Below are 23,105 nucleotides of genomic sequence, written 5' to 3'. Positions count from 1 at the left end.
GATAACCTCACACAAAGAACACTGTTCCATTGCTCCTCCACGGCTCTAGTCTGCAGAGGCCCAAAGATGGCCCATGGGGGAGAGGAATTCTCCGTGTGGTCCTCCCCTTACTACTGGGCTATTGTTTTCAGTGGACATAAAACACTTACCTTGGATCCAGAAGAGTTTCCAGCTTTTGATCTGTACCACTCTACAAATAGCCTCTTTGAGCCTATTTCTGCATCCATAGAATGGTGCTAATTCTTTTTTTTTTTTTAAAGATTTTATTTATTTATTTATTTGAGAGAGAGAATGAGAGACAGAGAGCATGAGAGGGAAGAGGGTCAGAGGGAGAAGCAGACTCCCCGCTGAGCAGGGAGCCCGATGTGGGACTCGATCCCGGGACTCCGGGATCATGACCTGAGCCGAAGGCAGTTGCTTAACCAACTGAGCCACCCAGGCACCCTAGAATGGTGCTAATTCTTACCTCTTAGGGTTTTTCTGAGGATTAAGTGTGACAATTCCACAAGTGCTTTGTAGAGTGGCAAGCACTGTCCAAATAATTGGCATCCCACTTGCCCATGTACTGTCTCTCCTCCAGGCCTTTGCTCTTTCTCTACCTGGAATACTCTTTCCCTCTACTCTACCAGGGGAAATCCTAGTTACCGAAACTCTGAGCCTCTATTCCTCATCAGTAATATTGGTAAAACAAAAGTAGCTATAAAGAAGAGCTAACGTGGGGCGCCTGGGTGGCTGTCGGTTAAGCGGCCAGCTCTTGATTTCGGCTCAGGTCATGCTCTTGGGGTCCTGGATCGAGCCCCACGTTGGGCTCCACACTCAGCAGGAAGTCTTCTTCGGCATTCTTCCTCCCTTTCCCTCTGCCCCTCCCCCCAACTCACGTGCTCTCTCTAAAGAGAGATCTAAATAAATGAATCTTTTTTAAAAAGAGAGATAATGTGATAATGAATGTGTACAATACCTGGTCAGAGTAAATGTTCAATAATTATTAACTCTTATTATTCCTACTCATCTTCAAGGCAGGCTGAAATACTACCTTCTCTGCCAAGTTGTAGCACCTCCAGGTGTATTATTATTACTATTAATTAGTCATTTAATTTACTCCATCCTCGAATAATTCATACCTTTATTGTAGCACATACTACTTTTTATTTTACTGGTTTGGTTACTCATCTGTCTAGCTACTACGTGCGATATACTCTAGGGCAGAAAACCTGGAGCACCAATCTTGTATCTCTAGGAACTGACATTCAGTGAGTGCTGCAGACATGGTGAACAGAGCGGAAATGAGGACGTGGTAGCCAGTTGTCCTTCCCCTGGCCATGGATCTCTAGAATTTCAGCTCCTCCTCCTCCTCAGATATGCCTGTTTTTCTTTCCAAAGGGCTGGGCCAGGCTTGCACAAGGAATCTGCAAGTCAAGGCCCGAAGGGCCGTAGAGCACGGCAGCTGCTGAAAGGACCAGCTCACCACCTTCCAAGGGAGCTCCAGGAAGCCTCTAAGCCGGAAAGAGGAAGGGCCAAGGAGAGGCTAGCAGCGGAGTGTTATAAGCTGGCATTACTTAGTCCAGTGTTTACTGACTTTTTCAAGGCAACACCTGGCTGCTTTTCTGGCCGCTTGGCTAGAGGGCAAGAGTGTGCCTTCTGGAGCCTCTCCCATGTCCTCTGGGGATGGATGACACAACTAGGCAGTCTTCCTACAGGAATTTGGATCCAAGCCTCTCTCTCCTCCACAGCACTGGACTGCCCTGCATTGAGCCATCTCTTAGTGCAACCAAGTTTGGTAGCACCTTGCTCATGGCAACTAGGCAAGTGTCCTCCCCCAAGGACAGAGGCCAGCAAGTGTCCTAGAGTTCAGGTCACTGCTGTGCCTCAACTCTCTCTAAAAAGAGAAATCACGAAGATCTTTTTCCCCCTTCCCCAAAGTTCTGTGTCCCTCAGGAGCAGTCCTTCCCCTACAAGGCCCAGCCTTTTGTCCTGGGCTCAATGCCAGGGATAGATGAAGAGTTCCCATCCAGGTCATAACTCCTGGACTGAAGGGAAAAATCAGAACTTGGACTGGGGTTTTGAGGCTTCTGATTGCAAGTAATAATAGCTATATTAAAGAAAATTTTTAAAAAGATTGAATTTCTTTAATCTCCACACCCAACGTGGGGCTCAAACTCACAACCCAAGATTCAAGTTGCATGCTCTTCCAACTGAGCCAGCCAGGTACTCCCTTAAAAATTTTAGTAACATACGTGTTACTACATCTCTCTGAATACATTCTAACGTTGCATGTATCTCATTAATACCACAGTGCATATACGACATGTATTATCATTATTTGCATATATTTACCTATCATGGCATTTGTTGTCCCAACCACTTAAGTTGTTTTTATCCCCATTTTAGAGATGAGAAACTCGAGTCTCAGGGGAGAGAATTACCCAGGTAGTTAAGTGGCAGGGATGGCGTTTACATTCCCCTCTGTGCTCCTTGCTACCATGCTGAACTCCTAAGGAGTGGTTACCAAATTCTTTTTGGTCACTACCTCTGAGAATATAATGAAAACAATGGATCCTCGCCCAAGAATAATACACTCTGTATCCAGTCATAAGTATTTTGCACTAGCAAGATGGTTCTACCCTCTACTGTAGACCCTAAAGAATCTCAATGGTAATGGACTACCTAGCCCTGTTGGGGTGGGGCAGCATTCTCCCCTACTCTCTAGGGTTCCCTAGGCCCAACCACATTCCCAACCTTGCTGATTTGGATTTTAAGTCCAGCAATTCCAAGGCTGTTTGGCGCTCATGATCAAGGGAAATTCTTCCCAGCCCCTTGGCAAAAACTAGGCTCCTGGAGCTTCACAGGAAATAAAGGGAATCACCTTCCCTGGAGGCTGCTCCTTGATTTACCATTAGAGGGGAGTGACCCAGCAAGGATGCCAGCCTGACATCCCAAAGGGTACCACATTCCGTTTTCATAACTTTACTGTTAATCCATTGCTCCCTTGGAGATACCTCAGTTCCAAGTTCCATTCTTTTCTCTTTGGCCCTAAGGTTCCTGGGCTCTGCTTCAGGTTCTACCACTGCCTTACTGTGGACAACTTTGAGAATTACTTAGGGTAAAGAGGACAAGCAGCAGATTATGGTAGACCAGTAGTTCTAAACTGGAAGTGATTTTTTTTTCCCCCAGCCAGGAGACATCTGGTGTTTGGAAATTGGTTGTCACAACTTGGGGGTGGGGAGATGGCTACCGGCATCTAGTATAGATGCTGCCCAGGGATGCTGCCCAACACCATACAATGCACAGGACAACCCACCACAATGGACTATCTAGCTCCAGATGTGCCAAGGTTGAAAAGTCCTGTGGTACAAGACCATGATTGTTGAATGAATGTTAGATGGACTTGGGGACTGGAATTGTTGGCCTGCTGTGTGCTATCGGGCACGTCAGTGAACTTGTGTGAAGCTTACGTGAGTCAGCAGTGATAAGAACACAGGTTCTGGAGTTTGAATTCCAGCTTTACTCATCAGCTGTGTGACCTTCATAGGTTGCCTCACCTCTCTGAGTCTCTTTTTCCTTGACTATAAAATGACTTACTTCATAGGGATGTTGGAAGCTATTCACAGAAAATGCTTAGCACTGTGTCTGACCCACAAGTGCTCAAGTGTTAGCTGAGGTTATTACCACACTGACTTGCTTCTCCTCACCTACAGCACATAGTTTTTGTACCCACATATTCAATTTGTGACACTGTTCAAGGTTTCCGCTCCCTTAATGCCCCAAACTCCTTAAGGGCAGGATCCTAGATTTCTTTGCCTTCCCCAAGACTACTAGGAGGATTCTTAGCACCTAAATACTTGCAGACTGCCCTTATGTTGCATGTAAATTCAATCCATTATTAACTCACAGTTTTTGGTGTTTTAACCCTCTTTGCTAGCTGCCCTTCAGCTGGATAGGAATATTCTTAGTTTCACAAGGTATAAGGATTTCACAAAATGGGTCCCACTTTTACTCCTTTTGAAACCATCCAATTTGAGACAGATCGTGTTAACCAGCACCTCTGTGTTCATTTTGTCATGGTTTACTGGTGCTAGGGCTTAGAGAAGCAGCGGCTGTGGATGTATCCGCCTAGCACTCTCTTCCCTGGGTTACCAGTCGCACGATAGCCAAGTTGGGGAAGCCTGCTGGGCACAGACCGAGACCACAAGGAAGATGTTGTGCAAGGCTCTCTACGCAGCTCACTAGTTGGTTCAACCAAAAAAAACTCACCCTTTTTATCCCTAGCAAGGCTAAGATTGTAAATTCTCCAAGAGCAGGAACTGTACCTCATCTGCTTTATTCAGGAACATTTAGACACTCTAAAAAAGTGTCTTTCATTCCTTCATCTAAGAATGAAAATGAAACTTACAAGTGGGGCTAAATGCAGGCAGATGGGAAGCCCACCTCCATTTCTAACCGGCTACATCACTTCTTTGAGACTGTTTCCCTATCTGTGCCACCCTACTTGTGGGGCCATCACAGCAGTTAACGGGTTAGGCTGGCCTGAGGTGGAATCCCCAATTCTTCCACTTCCCAGCTCTGTGATGGTGGGCAAGTTATTTTGCTGCCCTAAGCCTTGGTCTCCTCATTTGCAAAATGGGTATAAACCATTGTATTCCTAGTTCATAAGGTTGTTGAAATATAAGCCCCTTAAGAATGGCACATTATTATTATATTAAATTCGAAGGGGAAAAAAGCACCAATTATCATTACTTAGACAAATCCATGCTCCCTCTGGGAAATAAAGGGAGCCCTCCACGTTCTCAGTGCTACTTCCCAGCCCCGAGGAGTTCCAAACCATGGCTGACCCATTCCCACTTGCCTTGTCCCACCTTTCCACCAAGGCCCTCCGCAGGGGCAAAGGACAGAGGCACAGGCATATGGGTTTAGAGAAACGTTGTGTTTAATGGTAAAGCTTAGCACACTCCAGCACCAGGCATGGCCTGAAGTCGAAGCAGCAGGGACGGGTAGGTGACCCTCATGGAACCTCACATGGCGAACAGGATGAGGAAGGCGACCATCAAACAGAAGAGCCCCATGGCCTCAGACAGGGCAAAGCCCAGAATGGCATAGGAGAAGAGCTGCTGCTTGAGAGACGGGTTCCTGCCAGGGACAGAGATTGATGCCAGCCGGGGGAAAGGAAGGGGTGAGGAAATGGGTGGTGGAGGACACAGGTAGGTTGTCAGTGGGGGGTATGAGGGGGTGCTGAAACTGGGAGAGGGCCTAACCTACGTATATCCTGGGGATTTCGACAGGTAAGCAGAGTACCAACATGGTTAAGTTTAAGTGAGCCAGGTTGAAAACACACTTAAATAATGATTCAGGGATCACGGGAGAAATCAAGAGGTCGATGAAATCAACCCCAAGCTAGTGGGACCTCCTGCTGAGGCTTCTCCCAAATGGGGTGGAATTTATGGTAGGAGATACTCTAGGCCACCCCCAAACTTACCTGGCATAGCCAATGATCAAGCTGCCAAACACTGTTCCAATGCCAGCCCCTGAACCAGCCACACCAACCGTGGCAGCCCCAGCGCCAATAAACTTGGCTGCTGTGTCAATGTCCCGGGAGACGACACTGGTCTGGAACTCCCGCCGGGCCACCTGGAGCGGGGAGCTGCTGTAGGATGGCTGGAAAGGCAAGTAGGGATGGGGAGGTAGTGAGGCATAAGGACAGGTGGCTGACTCCCATCCCCTCACCCAACCCACCTGGGCTCCCAAACCACTGGCAAATTGCCTGGCAGGTAGAGAATGCTCAGATTGCAGAGAAGGCTGGGAATTAGTCCTCGGGCCCATTTTCTGACAGGGCCAGGGAAATTTTGTGGGTTAGGGAAACCTCACTTTTGCAGACTTCTCACCTACAATGTTCACCTTGGGGTACTTAGAGCTATTAAAGCATAATAGATTCTCTAACTGTCCTCCCACTCTGGCCTACAGGTCACTATTTGAAGAACCCCTCCCTGGGGAAATGAATTAATTAATTTTTAAGATTTTTACTTTTAAGTAATAAATCTACACCTGATGTGGGGCTCAAGCTTACAACTCCGTGATCAAGAGTTGCATGCTCTACGGACTGAGCCAGCCAGGTGTCCCTGGGGAAATGTATAGGAGGGCCCACATTCCTTTACCTGTTTAGCTGGGATCTCTGGCCTACTCAAGAGGGAGGCAGACACAGGCCTGATCAGATCCCTGGTACAACAGCGAATCTGTCAAATCAGAAAGATACATTCCTCCAAATCAAGCAAGGCACAGGAAAACCTAGATGCTGAACTTCTGTCAAAAATGACAAGATTATAAACAAAAAAAGCCCATGTGTTTCAAGGTCAATTAATGCATTCCTGTTTCTACCAGATAGGCCTGCACAAGAGACAGCCGTCCAAGACCCAGACGTAGTTAGCAGTGGCAACTTTCCCATTTAAACCCACGTACCAAAGTTCATTTCTACGGGCACAGCCCTTATCAGTATCCCAGAATGGAAGAACCCACACTAACATCAAACCGGGTACAGGAGGGGTTTGTACCCAGATCACCCAAAGAATCAGAAGAGGTAAATCTTTTGTTAGCATGTACTCACTGGTACACACCCCGAATGGACTGGGCCAGTAAGCCTGGTGAGGCTCCTCGAACAACCATCTAAGCAGAGCCCCCTGTAACCTGGCTTTCTTGAAACATGTCAACATAATGCAGTGATTCTCAAACATGGCTGAACATTGGAATCACCTGGAGAGTTCCAGCCAAGCTTGAGAATGACTACTTCAGTGGGCTGTCTGGCTACGGCTAAGCCAGACTCGTGTAACAAGATCCTATCCCGACTCTGACCACATTCCAAAGCCAAGAAAGCTTGGTTTACAGGTCTAAATAAACAGGGGGTAACTGCATCACTACAGCCTCCCCAAAGAGCCAACAGCATCTGGATGCCAAGCTCCTCTGAGTTCATTCATTAAACATTGACAGCTCCCACATCTGGCACTACGGATCACCCCGGAGCCGCAGCTTACCAGAGCCGGAGAAATGAGTAGTGCCCCGGTGGTCTGCATTTTCTCAGTCTGCAGAGGAAAAAAAAGATTCACTCACAGCCTAGTCGTTTGCTTATAGTGGCGACCTTCGGTCGTCCCCTTCACCCCGCCCGCCCTCCCTGGACCACGTTCTTCCTTGCACCGTGCCCCAGCTGAGGAGGGCATTAGAGGTCAGAGGCACAGCGCGAAAAGGGTCTGCGAAGGAAGGTCACGGAGATCTTCAGTAGAGGAAGGAGGCCAAAACCCCAGGAAGGAAATGTTGCTGAAGAGTATGGTCTCCAGGGAAGACTTTTGGAGGTAGATACTGGGTCAGTGCCGGCCAGAGTCCTAACCATTTTACACAGCTGTCCCCGGCCCGCCTCCGTGGGGGCAGTTAATCGTTCATTACCGTTGGTAATTAACATTAATTGTTAAGGATATAGGCACCCATCGCTTCTCCCGGCCCGGAGGACAAATGCCCCTCCACACAGCCCAGCCTACACCCCTGCCCATTGCTGGCTTCCGGCCCCGAGTCACCTGCACTCCCACTGCCCCGCTGCCCCTACTCGGACCACAGCGCTTGCCCCGCTCAAGGTGACTGACTCACCTCCCGGCTTTAGCTCTAGGTCTCAGCGCTCCGCTGCCCCACCCACGTGTCCCGGGATCACCCCACTCTCATTGGCCGCAATCCCCTCGCACCCTCATTGGCTAACGTCCTCAAGTCCTCCTTTCTTATTGGCTTTCCGCAGCTTCTTCCTCTCTCTCCACAGGAGCTTCGTGGCAGTTCCCGCCTCCATGCGGGTGAAGGCGGGGTTTTCCTCGGAGATCTGGCTTCCGATTGGTCGATCCCTGAAATGCTCAACCATAGAGTCGGCGGGGCTCAGAGGTTCCAGAACCTCCCGCACAAAATGGCGGCCAAGGTGGAAGCCGCAGAAAAAGGCGTAGGAGAGACGACCGTACGCCTTACGCAGACAGACACATGACCCTGGACCTGCGCCTTCATTCGGGCGCTTGGGCCTTCAGGCGCGTTGTATGTCGGGATTTGTAGTCGGGTCGAAGGCCCCCCCCCCCCCCCCCCCAAGGACGGCTGAGATCCCGCGAGACGTTCCACCCGAGGCCGGGAGAGCCAACGCCTTTGCAGCAATTCGCGCCCTCGTGATTCGTGAAAGCCTTCCTTCCGCCTTGGCGAATAAAGGCCGCTCGCTAGCCTTAAAAGTTAACCAGTGGGCGAGCGCGGCTTTGTGGGCCTTAACCGGAGTTCAGCAGCCCTGGACTACCAGCCAGATTTTTGTTTTTTTTGAATTGTAGAAAACAAATTCTAAGGATAAAACACTTAATACTTCTGTAGAATAACGAGCAAAGGATAGGAACAGGCAGTCCGCTAAAGAAGAAATAGAAATTAAAGGAAATAATATTTAACTTCGCTGATCAAAGAATAGAAATTTAATTGTATCATTTGGCATTTATCAAAAGAGCAGAGTTCTTTTTTTTTTTCCTTTCCATTTCCCCCCCTTTTGGGCAACCTCTATTCCACTGAGGGGGTGCACTGTTCCTGGAAGTATTGCAATACCAGGTCTATGCGTGAAGTGGATGGAGCAAGGTCCTATTCTATCTCCTAGTTCCAAAAATCCATTTAATATATTGTCCTCGGATAGAGGACATATCAGATGTTAAACTAAACAGATACTACACTTGATCTTAGCTAAAAGGCCTAAAAGTGATCAGAATATTTTTTATTAGTATTAGCCAGACACTATCCTATACTATTGCTGGTGAAAGTATGCGTTAGGAAACCTTTCCAGAAAGCAATGTGGATTGGAAGAAAATAGAATATTAATAGTTAATTCTGGGTAGTGTAGTAAGGTTGATTTATATTTTTATGAGTCTAAAATAGTAGAAAAGATTAAAAATTATACAAATCTGGAAGGTTAGACCTCTGGACTCTTAGAAAAAATATTTTAAGATGGAGATGTAAGATAGCTTGCCAGCCTGGTATAATGGAAGGAGTGTGGAGTTTTGAGATAACACAGACTTGAGTTCCTATCTTGGTTCTGCCATGTAACTGGATATGCATATCTCTGAGATTACCAAATCTCTCTTGGATTTAGTGTTATAAGCTACCATTGGTTGAGGCCTCATCATATGGCAAGCACTGTATTAAGTTCCTTCAACTCTTATATGATTTAATCTTAGAACAACCCTTTAAGTAGGTATTATTATCCCCATTTTACAGATTACCTCATTTCACAGAACGTCTTTCTCCAGTTTGACATTTGGTTAAGAGGTAAAGTCAGTATTTGAACCCAAGTGTGTGTGGGTCCAAAGCAGAAGCTCTTAACCTAATGGCTATGGAGGTTCTTGGGCCTCCTAAAACTGAGGAACATGTAAAACAGTGTTAATACTACTTGCCTTATAAAAATATGAAATAAAATAAATGTGAGGCATAGGTCGGTGGTTGGTGAATGTTCTCTTTCTATTCCTACTCTAAGAAAAGTTATATTTTCGGGACGCCTGGGTGGCTCAGTCGGTTAAGTGTCTGCCCTGGGCTCAGGTTATGATCCCAGGGTCCTGGGATCGAGCCCCACAACCGACTCCCAGCTTAGCGGGAAGTCTGCTTCTTCATTTGCCTGCTTCTGTCCCTGCTTGTGCTCTCTCTATCTCTCTGTCAAATAAATAAATAAAATCTTAAAAAAAAAAGTTATATTTTCATGTGGATTATCTCTTTGTCTACATGTATTAATTTTTTTTCACATACAGATTTGTCATATGGCCCTCCTCCTAGCATACACTCGAAGTTGTCAAGTTTATCCTGTGACCTACTGGAATTCAGGCTGTTCAATGTGAATTTTGGAGTCAAACTAGCAGGTTTCAAATCCTGGCACTACCACTTACTAGTATGTGATTTGGGCAAGGTTCTTAATCTCTTCAAGACTCAGTCTTCATCTATAAAAGGGAGGTATTCCTTTTACAACAGGATTGTTATAAGGAATAAATGAGATAGTGTATGTGGAGGTGGTCTTTAATTATTGAAATAAAAAGTACTAGTAAACCAGGAGTGGGTGTGAAGTCAAAGGTAGTTGGGAAACCTCAAATCTGGACCTGGCATCTTGGGTTAGACTAAACTATCTTGGAGGAGGCCAAAAAACTGTGGGAACTCAGATAATTGCTGTGTAGGCAGAAATGCTATTGACGAAGGTGGCAAAGAGGAAACTTGTAGATAATAAGCCAGGAGGGCCCTCTTTCCAAAGGCATTTCTTCTGAATCTTCAAAATCCTCCTTTCCCATCTAGAGTCTTATCGCAAGATCTTCTCTTTCTTCCTTTAAGCCCAGTTCCTCACTAGAAATTCAATTCAACAAATATTTTTGAGCATAGATGAATAATACCAGTTTCCACCCCAGACAAACTCAAAACTGGCAGGAAAATAATTATGCAAACAAACCATTAAAACTAATAATCTTAATGGGCACCACAAGAAAACTGCCTACAAAATACAAAGAAGGGAGAGACTAACTTCATTTGGAGAGAACCAAGGAAGTTCTTTTTGAAAAAAAAAATTCTGGGCTGAGTTTTGAGGATAAATATAAGTTAGCTAGATATGTCAGGGGAGAGGGTGAGAATGGATGAGGCTATTCCAGGCGGAGTGAACAACATGTATAAAAACACAGGAGAGGTGGTATATCCAATCTTAGACCAGTCAGCCATGGCCAGGACACAGCACAAATGTGACTGTTGACTTCCATTTCTGGCAATATGGCTAAATTAAATATTCTGAAAGTCCTCCTGCCACAACACCTAAAGATGCTACCTAAAGATAAAATATAACAAATATATTTTTAAATGCATGGCCTTGTTTTTGACAACTAAAATAAAATGTGTTCTCTAGTATATTAAATTACCAATTTTGCACAGTCCGAAAAAACACCTCCTCTACTAAATGACCCAGCTGGTGATGATATATTCTGAGACAACAATAGTAACAAATATAAAAGGAGGGATTTTTTTTTTTTTTTTTTTTGGTGGGGGGAGAAGGGGAGAGATGACTCATGGTGATAAATGCTAGCTTTTAAATGCATAGCTGGGCTCACAAGAAAGTAAGGAAAGTCCTTAGGGACCCAAAACAAAGAAAGAACATAAAACCAGAGCAGTAAACATGTAATATTAAACTGAAGCAGCCATGGCTGGGAATATGGTGGGATAGAGAAAGAAGTATCTGTTGCAGGAATTAAGTGGCTTGAGTTTTAATCCTCCATGAGGACAGAAGGGTTTGGGGCCTGTGTGAGAAAGGTAGTTGGAATTGAAATTTCCAAATAAAGCTAAGATCCTCAAAAGGCTACACCCTTTGAAGGGTGGACTTAAAAAAAAAAAATCCATCCACAGGGAGGCAACAAAGAAGTTTATCTACCTATTCCTGGCTCTGGGTGAAAAAAATCACAAACACAAAACTTTCCTAAGAATTTGTAACTACAGGACAATATTTTATGTTGATTCTGAATCCAAATCTAGACCCTGTTGGGCACCTGGCTGGCTTAGTTGGTAGAGCATGCAACTCTTAACCTCAGGGTGGAGAATTCAAGCCACATATTGGGTGTAGGGATTACTTAAATAAATAAATAAATAAATAAATAAATAAATAAAACCACATTATAGAAAAAAAATCTATACCCTGTTGTTCAGGAATGTCCAAGATAAGGAATTGGCATTAAAAGTGGTTCTGGATTAGGGATGCCCTTGAGCTGAAACAGCGTAAAACTCCTCCTCTGGACCCATTCAGGATTCCCACAATAACTGAAAAAGTGATCTTCATAAAGAAATAATCCACAATGAGCAAAGATGAGCAAACACAGAGAACAGCAAGATTTCAGATAACACAATTTTTCAGATGACAATTCAACTATAAAAGAGGCAGTAAGGTACAGTGGTTCAAATAAGTTCTAAAGTCACACTGCCTGGATTCTAGTTCAAATGCTCTACTTACTATTCAGGTGATCTTGGGTAAGTTGATTAGCTTCTCTGTGCTCCATTTCCTTATACAGGGCTGTTATGAAAATTAAATGAATTAATATAGAACAGTGCTTGGCACGTAGTGTCACTGATGCATTTGTTATTATGTATTATTTTTAAAGATTTTATTTATTTGACAGTGAGAGTGAGAGAACACAAGCAGGTGGAGTGGCAGAGGGAGAAGAAGAAGCAGGCTCCCCACTGAGCAGAGAGCCTGATGTGGGGCTCCATCCCAGGATCCTGGGATCATGACCTGAGCTGAAGGCAGACACTTAATCGATTGAGCCACCCAGGCACCCCACATTTGCTATTATTTAAAATTGAACAAGTTTACAGGGTTTCTGGTAGCTCTGTTGGCTCAGTGGGGACCCTGCTTCTCCCTCTGCCTGCCGCTCCCCCTGCTTGTGCTCTCTCTCCCTCTGATAAATAAATATAAATAAATAAATAGATAGATAAATAAATAAATAAATAAATATTAAAAAAAATAAAGGTAGAGTCAATGTGTAGTAACTGTTAATGGATGATGAGGATGAGAGAATGAGAGAAGTTAAAGATTCTGTGACTTCTAACCTGAATAGCTGGGATGATGGATTTGCCATCAAATGGGATGAGTCTTAGGGTGCCTGAGGGGCTCAGTCATTAAGCCTCTGCCTCCGGCTCAGGTCATGATCCCAGGGTCCTGGGATTGAGCCCCACATCAGGCTCCCTGCTCGGCGGGAAGCTTGCTTCTCCCTCTCCCACTCTCCCTGTTTGTGTTCCCTCTCTCATTGTGTCTCTCTCTGTCAAATAAATAGATAAAATCTTTTTTTTTTTTTAAAGATTTTATTATTTATTCATGAGAGACAGAGGAGGAGAGAGAGAGAGGGAGAGAGAGAGAGAGAGAAGCAGGCTCTCAAGGAGCAGGGAGCCCGATGCGGGACCCGATCCCAAGACCCTGGGATCATGACCTGAGCCGAAGGCAGACGCTTAACCATCTGAGCCACCCAGGCGCCCAATAGATAAAATCTTAAAAAAAAATGGGATGAGTCTTAACTGTGACGACAGCAGATTGTTTTTTGTTTTATTTTTGTATTTTGAAAGTGGGATTAGGATTTCAATTTGCCATATTAACTTTGCGGTAACTGTTAGACGTTCAAGTGAGAATGACAAGTAGGCTTTTGAATAAATGAGTCTGGGTCCTGGAGAAGTCTGGGTTTGAAATATATATCTGGGAGTCATCCGTAAATAGTTGGCATATAACATTCTGAGACTGGATGAGATCATCAAAGAAAGAGTATATCACACATAGACACATCATAGCCAAACTGTGAAAAGACCTAGACAGAGAGAGAATCTTGAAAGCAGCAAGAGAAAAGCAACTCATCATGGGCAAGCACTCCTCAATAAGATTTATAGCGAATTTCTCACCAGAAACTATGGAGGCCAGAAAACAGTGGGATGACAAATTCAAAGTGCTGAAAGAAAAGGACTTTTAGTCAAGAAATCTATGTCTAGCAAAACTATCCTTCAAAAACTATAGTAGAAATTAATCACTAGCCGAACTGAGCTAAAAGAAATATTAAAGGGAGTCCTTCAGGCTGAAATGACAGGACACTAGACAGTAACAAATCCACATGAAGAAGCCATCCAGGTGCCCCTTCTTCTATCTGATTTAAAAGACAATTACATAAAGAGATAATTATAAAGCTGTGTTAATGGGGTTTATAATATCTAAAGACATAATTTGTATGACAATAATAGTACAAAGGAGAGTGGGGGAATTAGGCTATACTGGAGTAAAGTTTTTGTATACTATTGAAATTAAGTTAGGGGTGCCTGGGTGGCTCAGATGGTTAAGCATCTGCCTTCAGCTCCGGTCATGATCCCAGGGTCCTGGGATCGAGCCCCACATCTGGCTCCTGGCTCAGTGGGGAGCCTGCTTCTCTCTCTGCCTCTCCCCCTGCTCATGCTCTCTCTCTCTCTGTATCTCTGTGTCTCGAATGAATAAATAAAATCTTAAAAAAAAGAAAGAAATTAAGTTAGCATTAATTTGAAGTAGAGTGTTTTAAGTTAAGCTGCTAATTGAAATCCCCACCGCAGCCATTAAGTAATAACTCAAAAAAATACAGAAAAAGAAAAAAGGGAATTAAAATGACATACTAGAAATATCTATTTGACACAAAAGAAAAAATTCACAAGTATGTGGAAATTAAATGATATGCTCCTAGATAGCCAATGGGTCAAAGGAGAATCATGAGGGAAATTAGAAAATATTTTAAGATAAATGAAAATGAAAACATACGTACAAAGCTTTATAAGATGCAGCTAAAGTTGTGCTTAGGGGTAAATTTATAGCTGTTAACACCTATATTAAAAAAGAGGGATGATCTCAAATGAATAACCCACTCTTCTACCTTAAGAAACTAGAAAGAAAGGGGCGCCCGGGTGGCTCAGTCGTTAAGCGTCTGCCTTTGGCTCAGGTCATGATCCCAGGGTCCTGGGATTGAGCCTCACATAGGGCTCCCTGCTCGGTGGGGAGCCTGCTTCTCCCTCTCCCACTCACCCTGCTTGTGTCCCCTCTCTCGCTGTGTCTCTATGTGTCAAATAAATAAATAAAATCTTTAAAAAACATACTAGAAAAAAGAGGAGAAAACTAAACCCAGAACAAGCAGAAGGAAGGAAATAATAAAGATAACATGAAAATAAATGAAATAGAAAATAGGTGGTAGAGAAAATCAACAAAACTAAAAGTTGATTCTTTGACAAGATTAACTATGTTTTTTATTTATTTTGTTTTTTTTAAAGATTTTATTTATTTGTTGGGGGGGCACAAGCAGGGGGAGCAGCAGGCAGAGGGAGGAACAGGCTCCCTGCTGAGCAAGGAGCCCAAAGTGGGACTCAATCCCAGGACCCTGGGATCATGACCTGAGCCAAAAGCAGATGCTTAACCAACCGAGCCACCCAGGCCTCCCCAAGATTAACTATATTGACAAACCTTTAGGGAGAGTAACCAAGAAAACCAGAAGACTCAAATTACTAAAATTAAGAGTGAAAGAGGAAATATTACAACGGACCTTATAGAAATAAAATGGATTATAAGGGAATACTATGAACAATTACATTCCAACAAATTAGATAACTTAGATGACATGGGCAAATTCCTAGAAAGACAAAAACTGTTGAAACTGACTTAAGAAGAAATAGAAAATCTTGGGGCATCTGGCTGGCTCAGTTGGAAGAGCATGGGACTCATGATCTTGGGGTTGTGAGTTCAGGTCCCACACTGGATGTAGAGATTACTTAAATAAATAAAAAGAAACTTTAAAAAAGAAGAAATGGAAAATCTCAACAGATGTATAAAAAACTAAAGAGACTGAATCAGTAATAGAAAAAACTCCCCAAAAGAAAAGCCCAGGTCCAGATGGCTTCACCCATGAATTCTACCAAACACTTAATGAAGAACTAACATCAGTCCTTTACAAACTCTTAAAAAAATAGAAGAGCATAGGAGACAGCACTTCTCAGCTCATTCTATTCAACCTGTAGTACACTGCTACCAAAGCCAGATAATAAGATCACAAGAAAACTACAGGCCAAATATCTTTTATGAATATGGATGCAAGGGCCCTAAGCAAAATGCAAGCAAACCAAATCCAGCAACATATAAAAAGGATTATATGCCATTACTGAATGGGATTTATCCCAGGAATGCAAAGTTGGTTTAACATGCAAAAACAATTAATACAATATAGCATATTAATATAATAAAAAGCAAAAATCCCACGACCATCTCCATAAATACAGAAAAAGCATTGACAAAATGCCACATACTTTCATGATAAAAACACTCAAAAAACCAGGAATAGAAGGGAATTTTTGCAGTAAGGATTCAATACAATCCCTATCAAAATCCCAGCTGGCTTCTTTGCAGAAATTGAAGAGCTATGGGGCACCTGAGTGGCTCATTCAGTTAAGCAGCTGCCTTTGGCTCAGGTGGTGATCCCGCGGTCCTGGGATCAAGCCCTGTGTTGGGCTCCCTGCTCAGTGGGGAGTCTGCTTCTCCCTCTCCCTCTGCTCCTCCCCCCTGCTCATGCTCTCTCTCTCTCATTCTCGCTCTGCACTCTCTCTCAAATAAAAATCTTAAAAAAAGAAAAGAAATTGAAGAGCTGATGCTAAAATTCAAATGAAAATTCAAGGCACCCATAACAGCAAAAACCATCTTGAAAAAGAAAGACAAAGTTGGAGAACTCATACCTTCCAATTTCAAAACTTACTGCAAACTATAGTACTCAGGACAGTGTGGTACTAACATAAGGAGAGATGACAGATCAATGTAAAAGAAGGAAGAGTCCAGAAATGAATCCTTACGTTTATAGTCAACTCATTTGCAACAGGGGTCCTAAGACAGCTTAATGGAAGAAAGAATACTAATGTCAACAAATGGTGCTGGGGAAACTGGATATCCACACGCAGAAGGATAAAGCTGGATCCCTACCTCACATCAGGTACAAAAACTACTTTAAGATGCATGACAGACCTAAACATAAGAGCTAAAACTATAATACTCTTAGAAGAAAAACAGGTATAAATCCTCCTGACCTTGGATTAGGCTATATTTCCTTAGGTATGACACCAAAAGCACAGGTGACAAAAGAAAAAAATAGATAAATTGGACCTAATTAAACCCTTTTGTGTTTCAAAGGATCCCATCAAGATAGTGAGAAGACAACCCACAAGAGAATTGTAAATCATATATATAGTAAGGGACTTAAGTCTAAAATATATGAAGAACTCTTATAACTCAGTAAAAAAACAAAACAAAACAAAACAAAACAAAAACAAACCCAATTTAAAAATAGGCAAAACGTCTGAAGAGACATTTCCCTTTCAAAAACATACAAATGGCCAGGGGCGCCTGGTGGCTCAGTCAGTTAAGCGTCTGCCTTCAGCTCAGGTCATGATCTCAGGGTCTTGGGATCAAGCCCCACATCAGGCTCCCTGCTCATCGGGGAGTCTGCTTCTCCCTCTCCCTTTGCCTCTGCCCCTCCCTCCACTTGTGCTCTCTCACTCTCTCTCAAGTAAATAAATAAATAAAATCTTTAAAAACAGGGGCGCCTGGGTGGCTCAGTTGGTTAAGCGACTGCCTTCAGCTCAGGTCATGATCCTGGAGTCCCCGGATCAAGTCCCGCATTGGGCTCCCTGCTCAGCTGGAAGTCTGCTTCTCCCTCTGACTCTCCCCCCCCCATACTCTCTCTCTCTATCTCATTCTCTCTCTCAAATAAATAAATAAAATCTTTAAAAAAATCTTTAAAAATATAGATATACAAGTGGTCAATAAGCACATGAAAAGATGATCAGTTATTAGCAATTGGGGAAATTCAAATAAAAACTGCAATGAATAAGAAAACCTGCAATGAGATACCACTTCACACCCACTAGGATGGCTATACTCAAAAAAGACAAATAATGGGGCACCCGGGTACCTCAGTCATTGGGCATCTGCCTTCAGCTCGGGTCATGATCCCAGGGCTCTGAGATCGAGCCCCACATTGGGCTCCCTGCTCTGCGGGAGGCCTGCTTCTCCCTCTCCCACTCCCCCTGCTTGTGTTCCCTCTCTTGCGTTCTCTCTCCCTGTCAAATCAATAAAATCTTAAAAAAAAAAAAAGGACAAATAATAACCAGTGTTGGTGAAAACATGGAGAAATCAGAACACTCATGCACTGCTGGTAGGAATATAAAAGAGTGCAGCCACTTTGGAAAATAGTTTGGCAGTATCTGCAAATGTTAAACATAGAATCACTATATAACTTAGCAATTCCATTTTAGGTATATACCCAGAAATGAAAGTGTTTGTCTATGGAAAAATTTATACACAAATGTTCATAACAGCTGTATTTATAATAGCCATAAAATGGAAATAACACAAATTTCCATCAACCGATAAATGAATAAACAAAATGTGGCATATCCAAACCATGGAATAGTGTTTGGTCGTAAAAAAGAATGAAGTACTAATAAATTTTACAACCCAGAGGAATCTTGAAAACATTATGCTTAGTGAGAGGAGCCTGATACAAAGTCGCATATTGTGTGATTCCATTTACATGGAATTTGTCCAGAATAGGCAAATCTATAGAAACAGAAAGAGATTAGCAGTTACCAGGGGCTGAGGGGGAAGGGGGAGTGACTGCTAAGGGGTTTGGTGTTTCTGTTTTTGTTTTTTTTTTAAGATTTTATTTATTTATTTGACAGAGAGAGAGACAGTGAGAGAGGGAACACAAGCAGGGGGAGTGGGAAAGGGAGAAGCAGGCTTCCTGCCGAGCAGGGAGCCCGATGCGGGGCTTGATCCCAGGACCCCAGGATCAAGACCAGAGCCGAAGGGAGACACTTAACTGACTGAGCCGCCCAGGCATCCCTGGGGTTTCTGTTTAAAGTGATGAAATGTTCTAAACTTGACTGTGGTGCTGATTTCACAACTCCGTGAATATACTAAAAACCCTTGAACTGTAAATTTCAAATGGGTGAATTATATGTTATGTGAATTATGAAAACTTTTAGAGATTTAAAAATATATTTTTAAGTCGCACAACCATGTAAATGTACTTAATTCCACTAATTTGTACACTTAAAAATGGTTAAAATGGTAAATTTGTTATGTATATTTTACTACAATTAAAAATATATACATGTATATCCAACATACATACAAACACACACACACTACAATATGGAGGAAAATATATCCAAGTGATATGTAAATACTTTTTAATGGCATGTCACAACTCCTAGACAGAGAGAGAGAGAAACAAAAATCTGAAAGATACATCTATTAACAATGGTTTCCTGGGGCGCTTGGGTGTCTCAGTCGATTAAGCATCTGCCTTTGGCTCAGGTCGTGGTCTCAGGGTCCTGGGATCGAGTCCCACATCAGACTCCCTTCTCAGTGGGGAGTCTGCTTCTCCCTCTCCCTCTGCCCACCCCCTCCTCATGTTCTTTCTCTCTCTCAAATAAATAAATAAATAGATAAAAATCTTTTTAAAAAAACAATGATTTCCTGTGGGTTTTTAGGTTATAAAGTAAGAGATGCTTTAATTAATCTATTTTTTACTTTTTTGCATTTCTAAGTTGTACAGAATAATATATATTACATATTTACTTTGAAAAATCAAATATATAAGTTAGTGATAGAAACGTAACTTTTGGGTAAACATAGCATAATGTATAGAGATGTTGAATCACTATGTTGTACACCTGAAATTAGTGTAACATTGTGTGTCAATTATACTCAAATAACAAAAATTAAATTTATAGGGGCGCCTGGGCGGCTCAGTTGGTTAAGTGTCTGCCTTTGGCTCAGGCCATGATCCCAGCGTCCTAGGGTTGAGGACCCCGTGTAGGGCTCCCTGCTCAGTGTGGAGCCTGCTTTTCCCTCTCCCACTCCCCCTGCTTGTGCTCACACTCTCTCTGTGTCAAATAAGTAAATAAAATCTTTAAGAAAATTAAATAAATAAATAAATAAATAAATAAATAAATAAATGGCATACAGATTCAGAAAAAAACATACTTTTTGCTTCAAGGTTAAAAAAAAGAATGAGTGTAGATAGAGAAGTTCAAGGAGGGAGCTTTGGGCACCCCAATATTGAGAGGTCAGGGAAAAGAGAACTAGCAAAGGAGGCTGAGAAGGAACGGTTAGTGAATTAGGAGGATAATTGAGGCAGAGTGATGTCTTGAAAGTCAAATGAGAGAGTGTTTTAAGGAGGGAGTGATCAGGGCACCTGGGTGGCTCAGTTGGTTAAGAGTCTGCCTCTGGCTCAGGTCATGATCCAGAAGTCCTGGGATCAAGCCTTATACTGGGCTCCCTGCTCATCAGGGAGTCTGCTTTTCCCTCACCCTCTGCCGCTCCCCCTGCTTGTGCTCTCTCTCTCTCGCTCTTTCTCTCTCTCAAATAAATAGATAAAATCTTAAAAAATAAAAAGAAAAGAAAGGAGGGAGTGATTAACTAGATGAGGTCTAGACTTGACCTCTGAATGTAGAAGCCTAGAGGTCATTGGCGAACTTCATAAGAGAAATTTTGTGGATCCCCGGGTGTGAAAAGTGACTGGAGTGAGTTTAAGAACATAGTTATTTGGGGGCACCTGGATGGCTCAGTCAGTTAAGCATCTGCTTTCAGCTCAGGTCATGATCTCAGGGTCCTGGGATCGAGGAGCTGGCCTTAGATGACTATATTAACATCAGGCACAGTATCCTGTAAAGCAAAAAACACTACTATAGACCAGAGGATCATATACATATTAATAAAGGGTTCAATTCATAAAGAGACTATAATAGTTCTAAACTGTACACATCTAAAAATACGCATGTAATGTGAATGCTGACAGAATTATAAGGAGAAATTCAGAAATTCATCAGCAGGGTGGGAGATTTAACACATCTCTGTAATAGACAGATCTAGCAGACCAGTAATTAACTAGGGTATAGAAGATTTGAACGGCATAATGAGCTACCTCCATTTATTGAATTTACATAGAACTCTGCATTCAGTCATTAGAGAGTATGCATTCTTTTCAAGCACACATGGAACACATAAAAATTGACCACTTACTAAGCCACAAAATAAGCTTCAATAAATACCAAAGAATCAATGTCACACAGACCACATTCTCAGACCACAATGCAATTAAATAAGAAGTCAAGACATTAAAATCTATGCATTTAGACATTTAAAAAAACCCTTTCAAATATGATTTGGAGTCATACCAAGTATTGAGGGGCTGTATCTGGAAAAGGGTAAGTGAAGAGGTCTAATGAAGAAGACACCCCAAAAGGTCTTCACTATTTTCCAGGCCATGTTGTCTAGTTCATGTGTGCACATGTGTGCAAACACACACACACACACACACACACACACACACCCCTTTCTTCCAATACAGCCCAAGATGAGCCCACTAAGCATGACGTAATCACCTCAAGGACAACTACAACTCATCTTCCCAAAGTTAAAATCATCCACATCCAGCTAATTTCCAGAGGCACCATGATGAGGTGGCTATTCCCCAAGTACATAACCTATGAATGTCTTGTAGTTCAGGCTCAATCTCACCTCAGTATGACTCCACATCACCTTGTCATCTACAGACTAAGCAATAAGTATAACATCCACTTGCCCCACCCTATGCTCATGTAGGGGCCAAGGGCAGGCCACCCCAAGATGGCCACTTTGGCATGAAGATTACTCTGAAGGCAATGGAGACCCTATGAGCTCAATAGAAATTTTGCGCCTCCCTTAACTGCATAGAAGAATCTAAACTGGAGGGTCTTTCCAGAATAAGCGTTATTTGCAGAAATGAATATTATCCGTGTAACCCATCTACGGCAGGGCACACATTTGTTCACCAAACATTGACCCTTTTCTGCCCTCCTGTGAATTGCATTCCTTCCCTCTGAAGTCCCAGACCCCTACCCCTTCTCCTTAGTTTAGAATGACATGTAGACCTCATTTTGCCTAACTGTCTTTGGAAGTTCCAGGTCTGTGTGGATTCCCCACACCATACACTATTAAATTTGATTTTCTCCTGTTAATCTGTCTCAGGTCAACTTGATTGTTAGCCCAGCTAGAGGGACCCTTGCAGGGGACAGGAGTTCTTGCTCCCTGATGCTCACGTGGGCTTCCTGCCATGCAGCAAAGCTCTCTGCTGGTGCAAAGTGTCAGGACAGACTCATGGACACTTGTTCCTTTGTGCAGGTGTAGTGCCAAGTCCTTTTGGAGCACCTGGGTTTATTGTGTTTCATTTTATCCACAACTTACACCTTCATCAGTCGTTATCTTTGCACGAACTTCTTCCAAGTTCCAGCCCAGTTCCTCCCTCTCTCATGATTTCAAATGTCAGATGAGGGGCGCCTGGGTGGCTCAGTCGGTTAAGCGTCTGCCTTTGGCTCGGGTCATGATCTCAGGGTCCTGGGATTGAGCCCCACATCGGGCTCCTTGCTCAGTGGGGAGCCTGTTTCTCCCTCTCCCTCTGCCTCCTGCTCCCCTGCTTGTGCTCTCTTTCTGTGTCAAATAAATAAATAAAATAAAGTAAAATAATAAAAAATGTCAGATGGTACAATCTATGGAGTTTTGCAACTCCAGCATGTTGCTGATCAAGATCCATTCATCTATTTTTTTGAAAAATTTTTATTGTGTTAAAATACACATAACAGGGGCGCCTGGGTGGTTCAGGTGGTTAAGCATCTGCCTTTGGCTCAGGTCATGATATCCAGGTCCTGGGATCAAGCCCCACGTTGGGCTCAGTGGAGAGTCCGCTTCTCCCTCTCCCTCTGCCTCTCCTCTTGCTCATGTTCTCTCTCTTTGTATCTGTCTGTCTCAATGAAGAAATAAAAATCTTAAAAAAATACACATAACGTAAAATTTACCATCTTAGCCATTTTTAATCCAGTCTCTTCATCTTAACCGTTTTTTAAAAAGATTTATTTATTTTAGAGAAAGAAAGAGAGAGAGAGAGAGAGAGAGAGAGAGCACATGTGAGCGGGGGGAGGGGCAGAGGGAGAGGAAATTTTAAGCACTCTCCGCACTGATCGAGGAGACTGATGCAGGGCTTAATCCCACAATGCTGAGATCAGGACCTGAGCCAATACAAAGAGCTAGATGCTTAACCAACTGAGCCACCCAGGTGCACCTCCATCTTAACCATTTTTAAGTGTACAGTTCAAGGGTATTAAATACATTCACATTGTTGTGCGACCATCACTGGTGTTCATCTAATTTTCTTGAATTTTTCCTGACAACAAAATATTCCTCAACATCCACGCTCACATGAATGTCAGTAATAAGGTACATTTCCCTCTGTATTACCAACCATAACAAAATTCCAATTTTAGTTCTGATTAGAAGCATCTACCATTAATCATTACTCCTGTACAGGAGTGGGAAAGAAAAAAAGAAAAGAAAAGGACAATCATAATACCTACCCTTAAGCAAAGGGTCTAGTGGGAAGGCTCTATGAAAGCATGGTACTTGGCCATCGGTTTAGAAGCTGTGCTGTATCTTGCTGAACAAGTCCGTACAGGTAAATGACAGAACCAGCAAATCTCACGGGTGCCGTTCGTGTAAC

General features: G+C 43.0%; 1 protein-coding gene and 1 non-coding gene across 4 annotated transcripts; both read right to left on the bottom strand.

The window, feature by feature from the left end:
• Nucleotides 1–4,911: 4,911 nt before the first annotated feature.
• On the bottom strand, nt 4,912–7,816 carry ATP5MC1 (ATP synthase membrane subunit c locus 1). Of its 3 annotated transcripts, none has more exons than XM_088027308.1 (5): nt 7,713–7,816; nt 7,017–7,064; nt 6,147–6,224; nt 5,471–5,649; nt 4,912–5,124 (listed from the first exon to the last, which is right to left on the bottom strand). In XM_088027308.1, the coding sequence occupies exons 1-5, from the start codon at nt 7,716–7,718 to the stop codon at nt 5,010–5,012; spliced, it is 426 nt and encodes a 141-aa protein (XP_087883434.1). In that variant the 5' UTR covers nt 7,719–7,816; the 3' UTR covers nt 4,912–5,009. The 3 variants fall into 3 exon arrangements, with proteins under 3 accessions (XP_087883434.1, XP_027949534.1, XP_027949535.1); XM_028093733.2 differs by lacking the exon at nt 7,713–7,816 and adding an exon at nt 7,621–7,697; XM_028093734.2 differs by lacking the exon at nt 7,713–7,816 and adding an exon at nt 7,551–7,635.
• A 733-nt stretch (nt 7,817–8,549) lies between these two features.
• Nucleotides 8,550–8,735, bottom strand: LOC114201183 (U2 spliceosomal RNA). The gene has a single exon (XR_003607596.1). It is a non-coding gene; the product is annotated as a U2 spliceosomal RNA (small nuclear RNA).
• Between the last annotated feature and the right edge of the window lie 14,370 nt (nt 8,736–23,105).

Source organism: Eumetopias jubatus, unplaced genomic scaffold (genome assembly GCF_037043125.1).
Source record: "Eumetopias jubatus isolate StellerSeaLion01/CBP00866 unplaced genomic scaffold, mEumJub1_p1.0 scaffold_10, whole genome shotgun sequence".
NCBI classification, from domain to species: Eukaryota; Metazoa; Chordata; class Mammalia; order Carnivora; family Otariidae; genus Eumetopias; species Eumetopias jubatus.
Note: the sequence above shows the minus strand (reverse complement) of the source record. Positions and strands in the feature narration are given on the sequence as shown.

Excerpts from the sequence above, each read along its gene's own strand:
- ATP5MC1 (XM_088027308.1), bottom strand. Across the intron at positions 6,225-7,016 it reads TACTCATTTCTCCGGCTCTG|ATTCGCTGTTGTACCAGGGA; the intron begins GTAAGCTGCGGC and ends CTGATTTGACAG. Across the intron at positions 5,125-5,470 it reads TTGATCATTGGCTATGCCAG|GAACCCGTCTCTCAAGCAGC; the intron begins GTAAGTTTGGGG and ends TGTCCCTGGCAG.